General features: G+C 34.4%; 1 protein-coding gene and 1 non-coding gene across 9 annotated transcripts in view; both read right to left on the reverse strand.

The window, feature by feature from the left end:
- Positions 1-1,409: 1,409 nt before the first annotated feature.
- COBLL1 (cordon-bleu WH2 repeat protein like 1) overlaps positions 1,410-14,662 on the reverse strand; it is a 158,924-nt gene continuing 145,671 nt past the window's right edge. For 7 of the 8 annotated variants that reach the window (XM_054477792.2, XM_063647584.1, XM_054477793.2 and 4 more), the window contains 3 exons: positions 11,472-13,015; positions 9,418-9,594; positions 1,410-2,615 (listed from right to left, as the gene is read on the reverse strand). In XM_054477792.2, coding sequence (XP_054333767.1) covers positions 2,529-2,615; positions 9,418-9,594; positions 11,472-13,015 — 1,808 coding nt within the window. In that variant the 3' untranslated portion in view covers positions 1,410-2,528. Of the gene's footprint in view, positions 2,616-3,789; positions 8,802-9,417; positions 9,595-11,471; positions 13,016-14,662 lie in introns of those variants that run through there. The other variant, XM_063647585.1, reaches the window with a different exon arrangement.
- LOC129032247 (small nucleolar RNA SNORA70) lies at positions 4,233-4,367 on the reverse strand. The gene has a single exon (XR_008501263.1). It is a non-coding gene; the product is annotated as a small nucleolar RNA SNORA70 (small nucleolar RNA).

Raw genomic sequence — 14,662 nt, forward strand, 5'->3', positions numbered from 1 at the left:
AAATGGTGTAGATAAGGCAGCTTTTCAGAACATACATGTATTAATGGTTTATATACATAGCCCCCTAAATCCTATGTGACCTTTAAAACATTATTTTATTATAATTATTAACTACAAGTATACTAGAATCTAGAATATAATAAGCACTTGTTTTCAAACAGCAGTTTATAAAATACTACAAACACAATTGATGCCTCTTATAAATCTCAAGTCAGTCTTTCTTGGTTCCCATAGGTAATCACCAGCAAAATTTTTTTTACATATATAGCCATAATTTATAGTATCATTTTTTATATTTATACTTTACATAACTAATTTTGTAAAACATGCCTTGTCCCACCACTCTTGTCACTTGTTTTTGAGATGTATTCATGCTGACACACATAGCTCTAGCTTGTTCATTTTGACTGTTGTGTGGAAGTCCATCTATGAATATATACATTACCAAAGCTGGGCACGGGTGAGGACCCCTTTCTGCTGTTTTACACAAGGCTGCCGTGAACATTTTTGCAGATGTCTCCTTATGCATGTGCATAAGTACTTATTTAAGGTAACACGGTAAGGAATCTTTAATTTTACTAGACATTGCAGAACTGGTAGTTATGCCAGTGTATTTTCCCACCAACAGTTACAGTTCCCACTGTTTGATGTTCCTCACAACACTTGCTATTTTGAAACTTATGTTTTTGCTAATTTGATGTAGTACCTTTCCATGTTTTTAACTTGTATTTCCCTGATTATCAGTGAAGAGCATTTTTTTTCCATGTTTGTTGGCCTTTTGAATTTCCTCTTGTAAGAATAATGTGCTAATATTTCGATTAGGTAGACTTATCATGAATTGTAGGAACTTTTATATCTTCATAAATTAAGCCTTTCTTATATATTAATATATTGAAAACATCTTACATGTCGCTTGTCTTTAAGTTTTCAATCCAACTCAAAATATATGAAGGTTTAAATTAGGGATCCAAATTTATATTTTTATAAGTTGATAATTATGCCAACACAATTTTTTAAAAAAAATTCACTCCTTTCTTTACTTGCTTATAACAACATAACTTAAGTATCTATATATGAGGGTCTCTCCAACTGATTCAAGGAAAACAGTATCAACATTTAGCATTTAAGATGGCCATGCCATGTATCAGGAACTATGCTAAACATTTTACATACTTAGACCATGCATTTTGGAGTCAGAATGCCAGGGCTTAAATGTACACTAGGGATCCCTGATAAATGGTAAATCTTACAAATTTCTTGTTTGTTCACTGGCTAATAGAAATGTATGCATCAGGTAAGGGAAATAAATATGCTGGTTGACACAAACTATATATTTTAAAAAGCACCCCAAATATACAACTTGCTTTTATTAAATTGAAAAAAAAATCCCCAAGAGGCAGATATCCCAGTAGTTTTAGTAAAAACAAATTTAATATCATCTTGTTTGAACAAAGCTTTCAGAATAAGTGAGCAATTAAATTCTTAAAGTAGGGACAGAACACCAACAGGCTCTAGACTCCAGAAGAGCTGTAAGCTGACAAATTGGCATTGTTTTGCTTAACAGTTTTAGCTTCAATGTAAATATATATTATTACTTAGAATATTAGCATCTGAACTATATAATGACTATTTTATCATTTTACTTGAATTAAAACCAGAATTTCTGGAACTTCCAAATAGTCTTTAAAGTTTTTCAATATAAACATAAACTAACCCCTATTCCTCTCTACATATCAAATGTGAAATAACTGTCACAATATATCAGCATTTTCACAGATTTTTAAGGCTTCTGGCACATAAAATGTGTAATTTCTGTGTGACAATGTCATAATTATATACAGAAAATATTTAAAATTCTTGTAGAATTTAAGTTCTAAAGATTAAAAAAACAAGAGTTCCATGTTAATAAAATATTAAAATACTATGAGCTTCCCATAAAATTGACAGTGATTTGTAATTACATAAAGAATACACAAGGCAAGTCTTTCACACTAAGTGATTCATCATTGAAAATAATTATTGAACTGAATACACTTATTTGGTATCACTAGTTTTCTAAATCATTCTTTCAGCCCAAAGCAGGCTTTCATATAACTTATAAACATTTCCAATTGCAACACTGAGGCAGCAAATGTCATATCTATGTTTGTCCTAGTTGTATGTCATACAAATATAAGTCTACGAATCTTACACTTTTGTCTAAGTCACCATTGTAGAGAATGTGCTGGTAAATGAAATCAATACAAAGGGATTATTTTTCATTTGTAAAAAGTGAAAATCATTTACACCTTGTTTTAAAGTTCTAAAGCAGCATATTCAACTCTTAAGGCAAAAAAAAGATCAAAAAATTACTATAAATTATAAATTCTGGTAACTTTTCTTCTGGCATTAAAAGCCACAGCACAAATTCTAATATTTTAAAAGATAATATATTAGTGTACATCTGAATATACATTTGCCAAAATGTTCCATTAGTATGAAGTTGGTCTGAAGTGGAAGTGAAGTGCAGTGGTGTGGCAGGGTAACATTTAACGGCCGTCCCGGGCATCAGGGGACATGGAATGGCTGAGTCTTGACCTTCCATTCACAGATATTGTATTTGATGGAATGGTAACCTAAGAGAAAGAAACACACTTTGCATCCATCAATTTAAAATGGGACAGCTGTCTAATTTTCAATTTTCAACAGTTACCACATTTTAACTTCTGCTTAATTGTAAATGATAAGTATTTATTATTCAATAAATTATAATCAAGAATAAATGTTCATTCTACCATAAAATTTAAAAAGAGAGGGTTGTTATTTTCACAACAAATAAGTTAAATAATCCATTAACACATCTTAATCTGTACAGAATTACCAAATCAACACAAAAGACAAGAGCACAAACAGACTGCAAGCCAAGCTGTTAAAGAGCATTTTTAGCTAGATTAATTCTGTAATTCTGGCTCCCCAAAACTGCCTCTGAGAATGTAGAAAGATAAAGTGAATTCCACAAAGCAATGAATTTTACAAATTTTGTACTGATGGTATAAATTAACATGAAATCCCCCTCCCAATGGCCCCCTATTTATTCAAAACAAAAAAACTAGCCCTTGGTTTTAAAAATGCTTTCATATGAAGGATTTAAAAATTAAAATCTGTGACTGTTAAGCCAAATGACTGCAGACTGAAAAGGAGCTTTTTTTTTCCCTAGTAAGTAAACTCCTAAGTTTCAAAATTCTATGGCAAAGTCTTCTATTCACAAACTATAAGGGAATAAAAACACTAAAACAAGAATTTTCTACATAGTGTGAAATTCCAGCTTTTGAAAAATGTAAAGTCATCTGTATTCTGAATAGTAAGTATCTATATTTTGAAACATCATACTTGCAATATAATGAAGATATTTTAAGACAGTTTAGATTATAATTTGACTAATTTAGATTCATAACCAAACACTATCATTTTCTCACAAGAAGACAACTGGAGTACAAATGGCCACAGATTTTCCTATTATCTGAGTAAATTGGTTAAAAAGAAAATGAAATTGGCAAATTTAGTTTGGACTTGGCTTCTTTGTGCTTTGCTTTTTGCCTTTTACTAAATAAAGACTGGCCATCTAAACTAATGAGTTTTCTCGATTGTCTGATGAATCCAGGATGGAGCAGAGTGATTGATGCTACACACCTAAAAGAAAATGGTAAGAAGAAGAGTCACCACCAGCAGAAGGGAAAACTCATCTGCACTCTCTTTAGTATGCCTGTGAGATTTCTTTCCAAGTATAGCCCACAAATGACAGGTAATGACTTTCTTTCTTTTTTTTTTTTTTTGGAGAGGAGGTAGAATTTATTGGTGAGTATTAAGAGGGGGCAGCACAGTGGAAGCCCTCATGAGTGCAGGGCCTGGCACTTGTCCAGAGGGCCACGATGGGGATGTGCTTGACCCCACAGCCATCTGGGATGAGCCACTTCTCAGCCACCATGTCTTCAAATTCATCGACATTGAACTTGGTGAAGCCCCATTTCTTTGAGAAGTGGATCATCTGGCAGCCAGAGAACTTGAACTTGGCCATGTGCAGGGCCTCAGTCACATGCTCCTTGTTCTGCAGCTTGGTGCGGATGGACATGGTAACTTGGCCAATGTGACCCCTGGCCACAGTGCCCTGGGGCTTTCCAAAGGCACCTCGCATGCCTGTTCGGAGCCTACCTTGGGGTAGTGCAAGGTCAGAGACATGAACATACATCTGAAAGGCCTACTATCAAGGTCCCTTAGAGCAACCTATACAGGAAACAGGCTGCATACACCACCAAGGAAGCTGCTGTTTGCAGCCATTGCACACTGGGCCCCCATAAGGAAAGGAAATCAGTACACTTAATTGACTGCAGAGGTGATGACTTCCATTGTGGAACCTTGGTCCTAAATGTTTCTGTGTACAGGATAATTATTTTGTAATTCTTGCCAAAATTGCAGTTCTCATAATTCTTTGTGAAGGAGAAAATTTGTTTTAGGCATTTGGAAAACATCTTGATGGCTCTAAACGTCTCCATGTAAAAGATGCTCATTGTACCATCATATACAGAATCCACTTAAATGTCCACAAATAATGAACAAATAAGCTATGTCACATTCATAAAGTCAAATACTATGTAATCTTTAAAAGAATAGTATATGTGTATATATAAACAATTTAAAAATGCTTCAAAGAGACATTTGTTTATGAATGGATTTGCAGAGGATTCCATTTTGTAAATTAAATACGTTTACATACTACAAAAGTGGGCTAGAAGCTTACAGAGCAACCTATCAAGAATGGTTATTTTTGAAGAGAAATGACATCTTCTTTATTATTTAAAAACTTGTTTACTAAACTTTTAAACACAAGAAGCCATCAACAGAATACTAGTTTATGCATTCTGAGGGCAGAGATCTTATTGATTTTAATGCCGGTTTATACCTACTTCATATCAATATTTTAGTGCCTGGGACAGTGTAGTGCTCAATAAATATTTCTTAAATGGAATATGGTAACTTTTTACAAACATTCATAAACAGAAAAGAAGGTATCACTTGAATGTTTTTGAATGAGGAACATATTACACTTATAATACAGATACTTAAAAAAACAACATTTAAGAATTTACTGATGTGAATATCTACTAGTTGATTGTCTACTCTTGAAGTTTAAAGCATTTTTAGGAATTTCACATGGCTTTCTTTTTTCCATAAGGAATGTAACTATAAAAATTTCTATCATTTACATTTACTTTAAAAACGTAGAAATCGCTGCCAACCTGAAACTCTTTGGTTGTTCAAATTTAAACTAAGGAAATATGAATTAAAAAAACTAATTAAATAAACAAAACAAGCCAGCAAGATTCTGTGTGACTTACTCAGTTTTTTCCTTCCCTCCACCTTCTGTTGAACCAAAGATAAATCTTACATTTGAAAAACACTTAATACATACTGATAAATATCAAAATATCATTCACTATTTTCAGACCTTACTTGTAATAGGGTAATAACTTGATTTTTAGTAAATCAGAGACCACCAAGTACTGAAAGCCAAAGTTGTTCTCATGTCAACACAGGCCAAGGGTAATGAATTAATCTGTCTTACTCTTTGTAAATAATTTGCTGATTCATAAACCTTAACATCACACAATTTATAACATACTGAGCTCGATTTATTAATGCTTTACTTGAAGAAAAGACTAATCTCTGTGACTACATGGGGGTTGAGTAGGGGTAAGGTATGCAAAAAATCCCTTCTGAAACATGAAAAAAAACCATGGCATATTTATGACTACATTTACACTAGAGCAATCAACTAGATAATTGTTCTATTGTGAACCAACCATTATAATGAAGGTTAATTGCCTGCGTATGAACCAGAGCCATAAGACAAGTGGGTACCTGGAGTTAAATTGATCATTTGGGTGCCAAGATATAGAGAAACACAGAGCCAACTTTCTGATGAACAATCTAAATCTACTATCAAAATCACTGGAGATTTTATTTGGCAATATAATTGTTGTTCTATAAAAGAAATGTCAGAATTTAAAAGAAACTAGAAGAAATCTTCAGTACAGAACAGAAACATATGACTTAAGCAAAGATCACAAGAAATTAAGAGCCTGCCTGTGCCCATTTTTACTTCCTTTTGCAATTTTTTGAAATAGAATATATGTATAGAAAAATTCACTAAATGTAAATACGCAGCCCAGTGAAAAACAAATGTGCATACAATGCACCACTCATGTCAAGAGAAAACATACCTCCAAGTTCCCTATTAATCTTCTTTTAAAATTGTGGTATTTTCTTCAGCATAGATTTTAGCCTTATTTTGAATATTTTTATTGCATTACAATAAATAACATTTATCTGGATTACTTAGCTTTTTGATTCCCCCTTAAATTGTGTGCATGGCCTACATCAATAAGCCCTCACCAACCCCTCTTTTTTCCCTCTGGAAGTAAGCGCTATCATAAGTTTTGTAATTACTTCCTTGCTTTTAAAAATAACTGCCGCTTATGCATGCATCACTAAATAATGTAAATTATTTTTGTATGCTGTCAAACTTTATGCATATATATCTGTGTATTTTTGTGCACATTGTTGCATTTTACTATATTTTGTCCATTTGATGGCTATATGACAGTCCATTCTTTGAATATACTGCTATTAATTCTACTAATTGGATATTAGGGTTATATTTATTTGGAGTTTTTACAAATAATATTCCATGAACATTCTTATGTGTGAGAGTCCTGGTACACAATAACAACATTTTTAGGGTATGTAACTAGAAGTGAAAAATGCTGGTGATGAAGTTTGTATATTGTGAACTTTACTAGATACTATGTCTATTTTTAGTGAAATGAGATGGATTATAGATGAGATTTTTAATTTAAAAAAATTAGAATCTGGCACTATACTCAGAGCTATCAATAAGGTTCCGCTGAAAGAAAATTTTAGATTCAATAGAACCTAATTAGTTTTAAACAGGAAACAATTATAGGATAATCATTTATTGCCCGCTTTTTATGTTGATTCATATTCAGCTCATTCTAGAAGCAATGAGAGTTTTCTGTGTGAAAGGACTGCCAAGTCAGGGCCCATAACACACCAAGTATATAGCTGCTGGCCTGTATAATTCTGTTGGCCTAAAAGGCATTTCCAACTTAATGCAGTTTTCTGCAATTAGTTCATTGAAACTGATGAATATCTTCACTGACCTAGTATAAAGGCATCGCAATCAGTTTCTGTGTAGTAACTTGGTTCTCCCATGGGCCTGATATACTAATGTATCTCAGGACCAGGCTGTGAATGCACAGAAGACAGAGGCTTCATTTTATTCATTTTTGTATTCTCAGTATCTAGTACAATATTTGTTACTTATGTGCTTTAAAAATGCTTGCCAAATTTATTGAACTGAGAAATCAGTAGTGCTTGGTTTGAAACTCATCCTTAATTTACAAGATCAGAAAAAGAAAACTTTTCGTGAGGATGTGTAATTTATTAACATGGGCATTTATCCTCCTCTAAAAATATAAATTTGTCATGACCGATGAAAAACCAATTTCAATATTAAAAGCTATACCATATAAGTACAGAAATTCCATTCGACCCAGCCATCCCATTACTGGGTATATACCCAAAGGACTATAAATCATGCTGCTATAAAGACACATGCACACGTATGTTTATTGCCGCATTATTCACAATAGCAAAGACTTGGAACCAACCCAAATGTCCAACAATGATAGACTGGATTAAGAAAATGTGGCACATATACACCATGGAATACTACGCAGCCATAAAAAATGATGAGTTCACGTCCTTTGTAGGGACATGGATGAAATTGGAAATCATCATTCTCAGTAAACTATCGCAAGAACAAAAAACCAAACACCGCATATTCTCACTCATAGGTGGGAATTGAACAATGAGAACACATGGACAGAGGAAGGGGAACATCACACTTCGGGGACTGTTGTGGGGTGGGGGGAGGGGGGAGGGATAGCATTGGGAGATATACCTAATGCTAGATGACAAGTTGGTGGGTGCAGCGCACCAGCATGGCACATGTATACATATGTAACTTACCTGCACATTGCGCACATGTACCATAAAACCTAAAGTATAATAATGATGATAATAATAATAATAATAATAAAAGAAAAAAAAAAAAAAAAAAAAGCTATACCAAATTGTTATGCTGCCTGGCACCTAAAATCAGACTCTACAAATAATTTACAAAATTCAAATCGAATCCACTGTAGTATTCCCTCCTGTTTCCTCCACTCCTGACAGCACCCAGTATTCTGCCTTGTCTCCATGTTTGCCCAGACAGGGTGCCAAGTCCTCTGGGAGGAATGACTGTCACTCATACCTCCTCACATACACACCAAGGAAGTTGGCTTATGCAGTCAAGTTTGGCCAATGTTGATATGGCTGAAAGGCCCGGAAAGCCTTTCCCCATTTCTTTTCCTATCTTTGTAGCATTCCTGTTCCTTTGCAGATTTAATTTCTGTTGAGCCTAATGTTTTGCTCAACAAGTCTCTTACTATTCTCTAAATGGCTTTTAAAATGATCACAGAAGGAATTCACAAAATGAAATGCCTAGAGAGTTAATGGAATAATAAGTACTTTCCTTGTCTTAGATGCGGAGGTGCTTCCAACCAGGAGAATTAAGGGGAGAAGACAACAGAGGTTTAGGGAGAGGACTCCCTCTGGGGAGTCTAAGTGCTGATGCCTTGTTCAAAGCTTCACCACATCTTCTTCTCAGCGGATGAAGGGACCCCAAGGAGGAAATTCACCTGAAAAGAATTCCCTGTGACACTTGGGTGTTTTTCCTGAGAAAAAGCAGACTTCCTCTTTTTTTCTTCTTCTACCCCACAGTAAGGAGGAGCTAGATAACTTTGGCAGGACATTACTAAGATTTGAATTTCTGCATTATCTATCATCTACATTCTCTAGATATTCTGCACTTTTTTTTGGTTTAACCTATAAAACTCTTCCCTAAGCCTCACATATGGTAGTAACTAATCATGGCAAGAGCTATGACTACAAACTTGTAGGTTCCTATCACTAATGTCCCTTTTTTGGAAAAGGAAGGTATTTTCCAAAGAGCCTTTCTCGAGGTGCTAACATAATCTCTTAAAATCAGAGTCCAGGGTATTCTCTATATATAGTTATGTAAGAATGAACAAAATTCATGTTCTGCACCTGGCCCACGTTGTGGAAAATAGACCTGACATATTTTTCAAGTACGTGTAAGACTCTGGAACTCTTTCAGCTTATACTTCAAAGACATAGAAGAGTAACTTTGGGAACCCTATTTAGATTTACGTGCTAGAAAATTTTTTCCCTAAGTATTAGTTTGACAATGGTGACAATAAACCCACTGTCACCCATCTGATAAAGAAGACTTACCCTTTTCAATTTGGCAGCAGCCTCTCCTGAACGGATTGCAGTCAGCAAACTCTGTCGCATCTGTTCTGGGTCAGAGCTTTGGAATGTTAAAGAACTTTGTCTCATAACAGTGAATGATGGGCAATCAGTTGGAGTTGGTATTTGGGAATTCTGTTCATTATGTGCAGAGTTATTTTCCTACAAAAATAAATGTGAAATATTTATATGAATGCCAAGAAAAGAATGGGCCATTTTTTGCAAAACATTTTCATCATCAATAGTTCTTTAACAATCACATTTGCCACACTGGTGTTTCAGACAGAGCTCTGTTTCCTCACCCACTGAATTATCTCTGCTGCCAGGGCTAAGCTGGAAGGTGAGGGCATTATTTTCTCTTGAACTCAGGAAGCCAAAGAAGAAAAGTGGTACCACTCTTTGCTTCATAAATACAGTGGTAATTTTATTGTTCTTGAGTTAAATACTGCTGACTTCACCAATACACAGAACTGGTTAGAAAAGCCAAATTAAGATTTTAAAAAATACTACAAATTAAAAAATGACTCATTTTCATGGTTTCAACATACCAGGATATGAAATTACTATTTTTAAATGAGCAAAACAGTCAAATAGACAATGTCATATTTGTTGAATCTAATATATCTTCTAATAAAGGAATACTAATTACTATGCTACACTTAATAGCTTATTTTGTGTTTCTGGAAGTCACATGGACTAAGTGCTAACCATGTTTTATTTTTTGCCATGAGAATCAATATATAAAAATTAGGAACTTCCAAACTGAAGACTAAAAAATTTAATTACGCGTCTCAGGAAGGAATATTTAGTAACTGATGTAAGTGGCATATGTTATCAAGTAATCTTAAATGTCTTTTTCAAACTGCCAAATACGTATCTTTACCAAAAAATGAGCCAAACAGGGCTCAGGCAATGACTTAAAAGCTTTATTATCTAACCAAGCTTCCATTGTTTAGGAATGGTATTCTATTCCAAGAAAAATCACAGGCTTTGTGCTCAAGTAAAGAATTAATCTTTGTATCATACTTCTATTCCTGATGCTATATCAAAGTAATAAACATAAATGTAAAATACATGAAAAATATTAAGATAAATGTTGTTATACAGTTATGGAAAAATATTTACTTGGCAATATGGTTAACATTCTTTTGCTCTAGGAATGTTTGAAAAAGTAATATTAAATACTTCTGGAACTGTCACACAAATATGAACGTATTCTTTAAACACTATCAGAGTAAGAGTACACAAAGTATTTCTTTAAAATTGCATGAGGATTATCATAAATCATGCTGAGAATTTCATCTTCTCCTTTGACTCTATTATCTGAAGCTAGCAAAATACAACATTTAGTTGACCAAACACTAAGTCAACAACACTCCTTTTTGGTAAATATTTAAGATTAGATAGTGGTTAGATAACAGTTTGGTCAACATACATATTCTAGTTGAAAGTTGACACTGAATTAACAAAATGGGGAATTAAGAAAATTACATTTTAAAATTCTGCTTTCAATGTATTTATATGTGAAAATGTACAATATATGCAAGCTGAAGTTGAGTGTATACGATGGAAATCACATAGCTGAGAGATGCTCAGTTATTTTGTCTAGTGTCTCATACTGTTATTTTTCCATTTCATTAAGACCATTTCCTTTACTATTACATAGTAATGTAAAATTGGAGAATAAACCAGAAGATTTAGACAAGTTAAAAACAAATTAAGATAACACAGGAAAATAGAACCATAAACTAGTAAATATATCATACAAATGATATGAGCAAAGAAACTTTAAAACATTTGCTAATGACACAATTATATAATGATGACCTTACAGTAATACCTAAACAAGTTATATAAGTTGTAATTGCGAGCAAATAATCAGGTTTTATGTATTACCACTCTCTTCACTACAATAGCTTAATTTCAGATTAATATGAGTTCAGAGTTAAGTAGCACACAAACATATCAACATGTTTGTTAACCCCCATTAAACCATGTCATTAAATTTGAATACTTATTTTTAAAAAGGCTACAGTTACCTTATCAGACACACCAAGTTGTGGGATGTCCACAAATTTATTTACAGAATGAGTCTTCCCTTCTTCTGTGTTGGCTGGAGGTTGGACGGATGCACTGGCACTAGGTGACTCGGTGCGCTCTTTACTGAAAGACTGTGACCTCTTCACTACAGCAAGAGCAAACGGTGAAGGACCAGAATTTGAGTATGGTCGTGGGGCTCCAAAAGTTTTCAAAGTCTTCAGATTTTGTGTGGATACCTGACTAGCAGGAATTGTCGCAGGTTTCGGAGCTATGGGAGGAGGGGAGGCTTCAGCAGGAGCCTGACCGATGACATCATCATCAGTTTTTTCAACAAGGGGTTGTGGAACAGAGTGAGGCGTTTTACTTAAGGGAGAAAGAGTCTGCTCCAGAGAAGGCAGCATATCCCTTTCTGCCTCTTTATTTGTCAGTTCTTTTGGAGCAGGAATAGGGGCAGCATGGACACTCTTGGCAGCTGCAGATGTCACATAGTGACCCGATACTCTCTTCTGCATCTGCAAAAAAAAAGAGCTGGGTTTGGCCTGGGGATTTGAAGCCCGAGATTTAAATTTTGATTCCAAAATATTGTTTATGTCTTCCAAATTTGGTGCAAAAGGAGCTGTGCCAGTGTCTCTTGTCATTTTGGGAGTAGGTTTCAGAGGACTAACCATGGCACCATCAGGTGAGCTCACAGAACTGTGCACTTGATGCTCTGTTCTCAGGTTAGGCTTTGGTTTAAGGTTTGGCAGTGGCCCTTTTGGGCTTTCAGAAATAGCAGAATCTTCTGTTTGGATGGCAGTTTCTTTCACATTCTCATGAGTGTGCTTTTTCCCTAAAGCATGCATGTCCTGATCATCTTTATACTCTATGGTTTCTGATTGCCAGTCTTTCGATATTTCCAAGGATTTGGGAGGCACTATTTTATAAGTAGTCATGCCAATTTTGGGTATATACTCTCGTGTAATTTCATTTGAAGGTTTTGGCTTGGGATTGTAGTCCTGTCTATAAAGTGGGTAATTCTTTAGGTAAGAAGCAGCTGAATTTTTGTCAATCCTATCTATAGGAGGCAAAAGATCATCATTATCATGTGCACAAATTGGATCTTTTACGGTAAGTGGATCTTCTGAATGTATAATTAGGGTGCCTTGACTCCTGAATTCCTCTGAGGTATCTACAGAATCTTGTGAACTTAAGGATGAGTGTTGAGTTGATATGTTGTTATTTGAAGTTTGCACACTTTCTTCAACTTTGGAGTCAGACAAATTATGATCTTGGTGTTTCCCATCAAAACTGTTACAAGAAGGGGTTGTCTGAATTGCTGCATCTTGCATTTTTGTCTTTTCTGCACTGGGTTGATTCAGTTTTTGATCTGGTACTGATGAAGCTGCTAGATTGTTTTCCTTGTAACTTATAGCAGTATCAGTTTCATGTGCCTGCGAGTTTGATGGTCTCTCAACTTCTATATCAATGTTGTTATTTTTGGCAACACCTCCTACACTGATTTCTGTTTTCTTCATTCCATTTTTCATATTGTCTTCTGTGTTCTCTGGAAAGACAATTATTTCATTTTGAACTACTGAGAAAAAAAAATCATCAAGTTAAATATATGAAAAAAGTAGAAAACCTCAAGTTTTTAATGCCTACTTTTTCCAACCTGAAATAGTTTGGTTTGAATTCTACAGAAAATTTTCAACTCACTGACTATATAAAGGTAGGTAGTAGCATACAGAGAAAATAGTACGTGCTTTGGATTCATACAGACTGAAGTTTGGAATCCCTGGCTTAACTAGTGTGGCCACAACATGTTAATTAACCCCTTTGAGCCTCAGTTTGCTCAGACATAAAAAGGTGAAAATATTTATATTATATATGTATCATTTAGATAGCATGCTCATTAGTATATTGACCAGAATAAACACTCCATAGAAGGTAAATAAAAATAAGTTTTTACTTCTTAGAAGATGTCATTCAGTCATTGTTCATGACAAAAAATAGAAGTTGACAAATTCAAAAACTGTATTTTTCCTCTATTTTGACTGTCTTTTCTATAGCCCCTAGCATATTTAAATTTTCATACCTAACATTAAAAGGAAAAGAATCCCAGCAAATGCAGTTTTAATGAAGGCCTTAACAGAAAAGATTAAGATTTACAGTAAAAACAGAATCTCAGTTAATTGTCTTGTTAACTAGGTATCTTTGCTGAAGGCTGTTAGAGGACTTTATTTTTAGTTATAACATGGGTGATTTCAATGCCATGAAATCAGTCATAATGGTTTTGATTTTTCTCTGTTGGAAATAGGCATCCTTATTCTACAGTCAGAGTCAAAATCAAAGTAGAGAATAACCTTCCTCTCCCTTGCACTACTTTTCCTCTTGATTCTAATTCAGACCTCCTGAAAACAAAACTCATTTGGCAGTGTCTGGGTTAAGAGAGCGAAAGCTTCCAGTCAACAACATGACGGCAAAGCACTGGCAGGAGGCATGTGGAAGGAAACAGGCTTTGGAGTCTGCACCATGTGCCCAGTACTGAATTAAGTCATTCCTCTGCTCCTCTATTCAAATGCCCTGAAGAATCATGCTTCCTGCACGATCACTATGCTTATCTTCAAAACCCTAGTGGCCTTCTCACATATGGCAGTGGTTTGCACAGCACAAGTTAAATGTGAGCCTTGGGGGTCAAACTGTGAAATTATGTCAAGTTATTTCTCTATAGTTTTATCATTACCCACTTTTACCTGTAAGGATGAGATGAAGTACACTGCCTAAAATGTAATAAGCTATATTATATAGTTACTCTCTTAAATAAAGAAAAAAAGATATGCATGCAGAAAAATATCATGTTAGGTAAATTTGTATACAATTTAAAAACATATCTTCACATTTTTAAACTCTGCCTGATTGCACAGTTACTCATCTACCTAGGTGAATTCTTTTCTCAATGACCAATTATTATTAACTATTTTGATTTACAAAATTAAGGACCCATGCTCTTAGGAACCATAGAAGAGGCACATTTCTGCCTCTGCTCTCAATTTACGTGGTTCATAAGTATTTTTCAATGTTCATACGAAAAACAATATTTTGAACACTGTTATAAGCATGGAAGAATTTAAGAAACAATCTCTGGCAGCAGGAAATGAGTCTAAATGTATTTCCTTCTTTCTTTCTTATTTCTAATTTTCCACTGAATATA

Source organism: Pongo pygmaeus, chromosome 11 (genome assembly GCF_028885625.2).
Source record: "Pongo pygmaeus isolate AG05252 chromosome 11, NHGRI_mPonPyg2-v2.0_pri, whole genome shotgun sequence".
NCBI classification, from domain to species: Eukaryota; Metazoa; Chordata; class Mammalia; order Primates; family Hominidae; genus Pongo; species Pongo pygmaeus.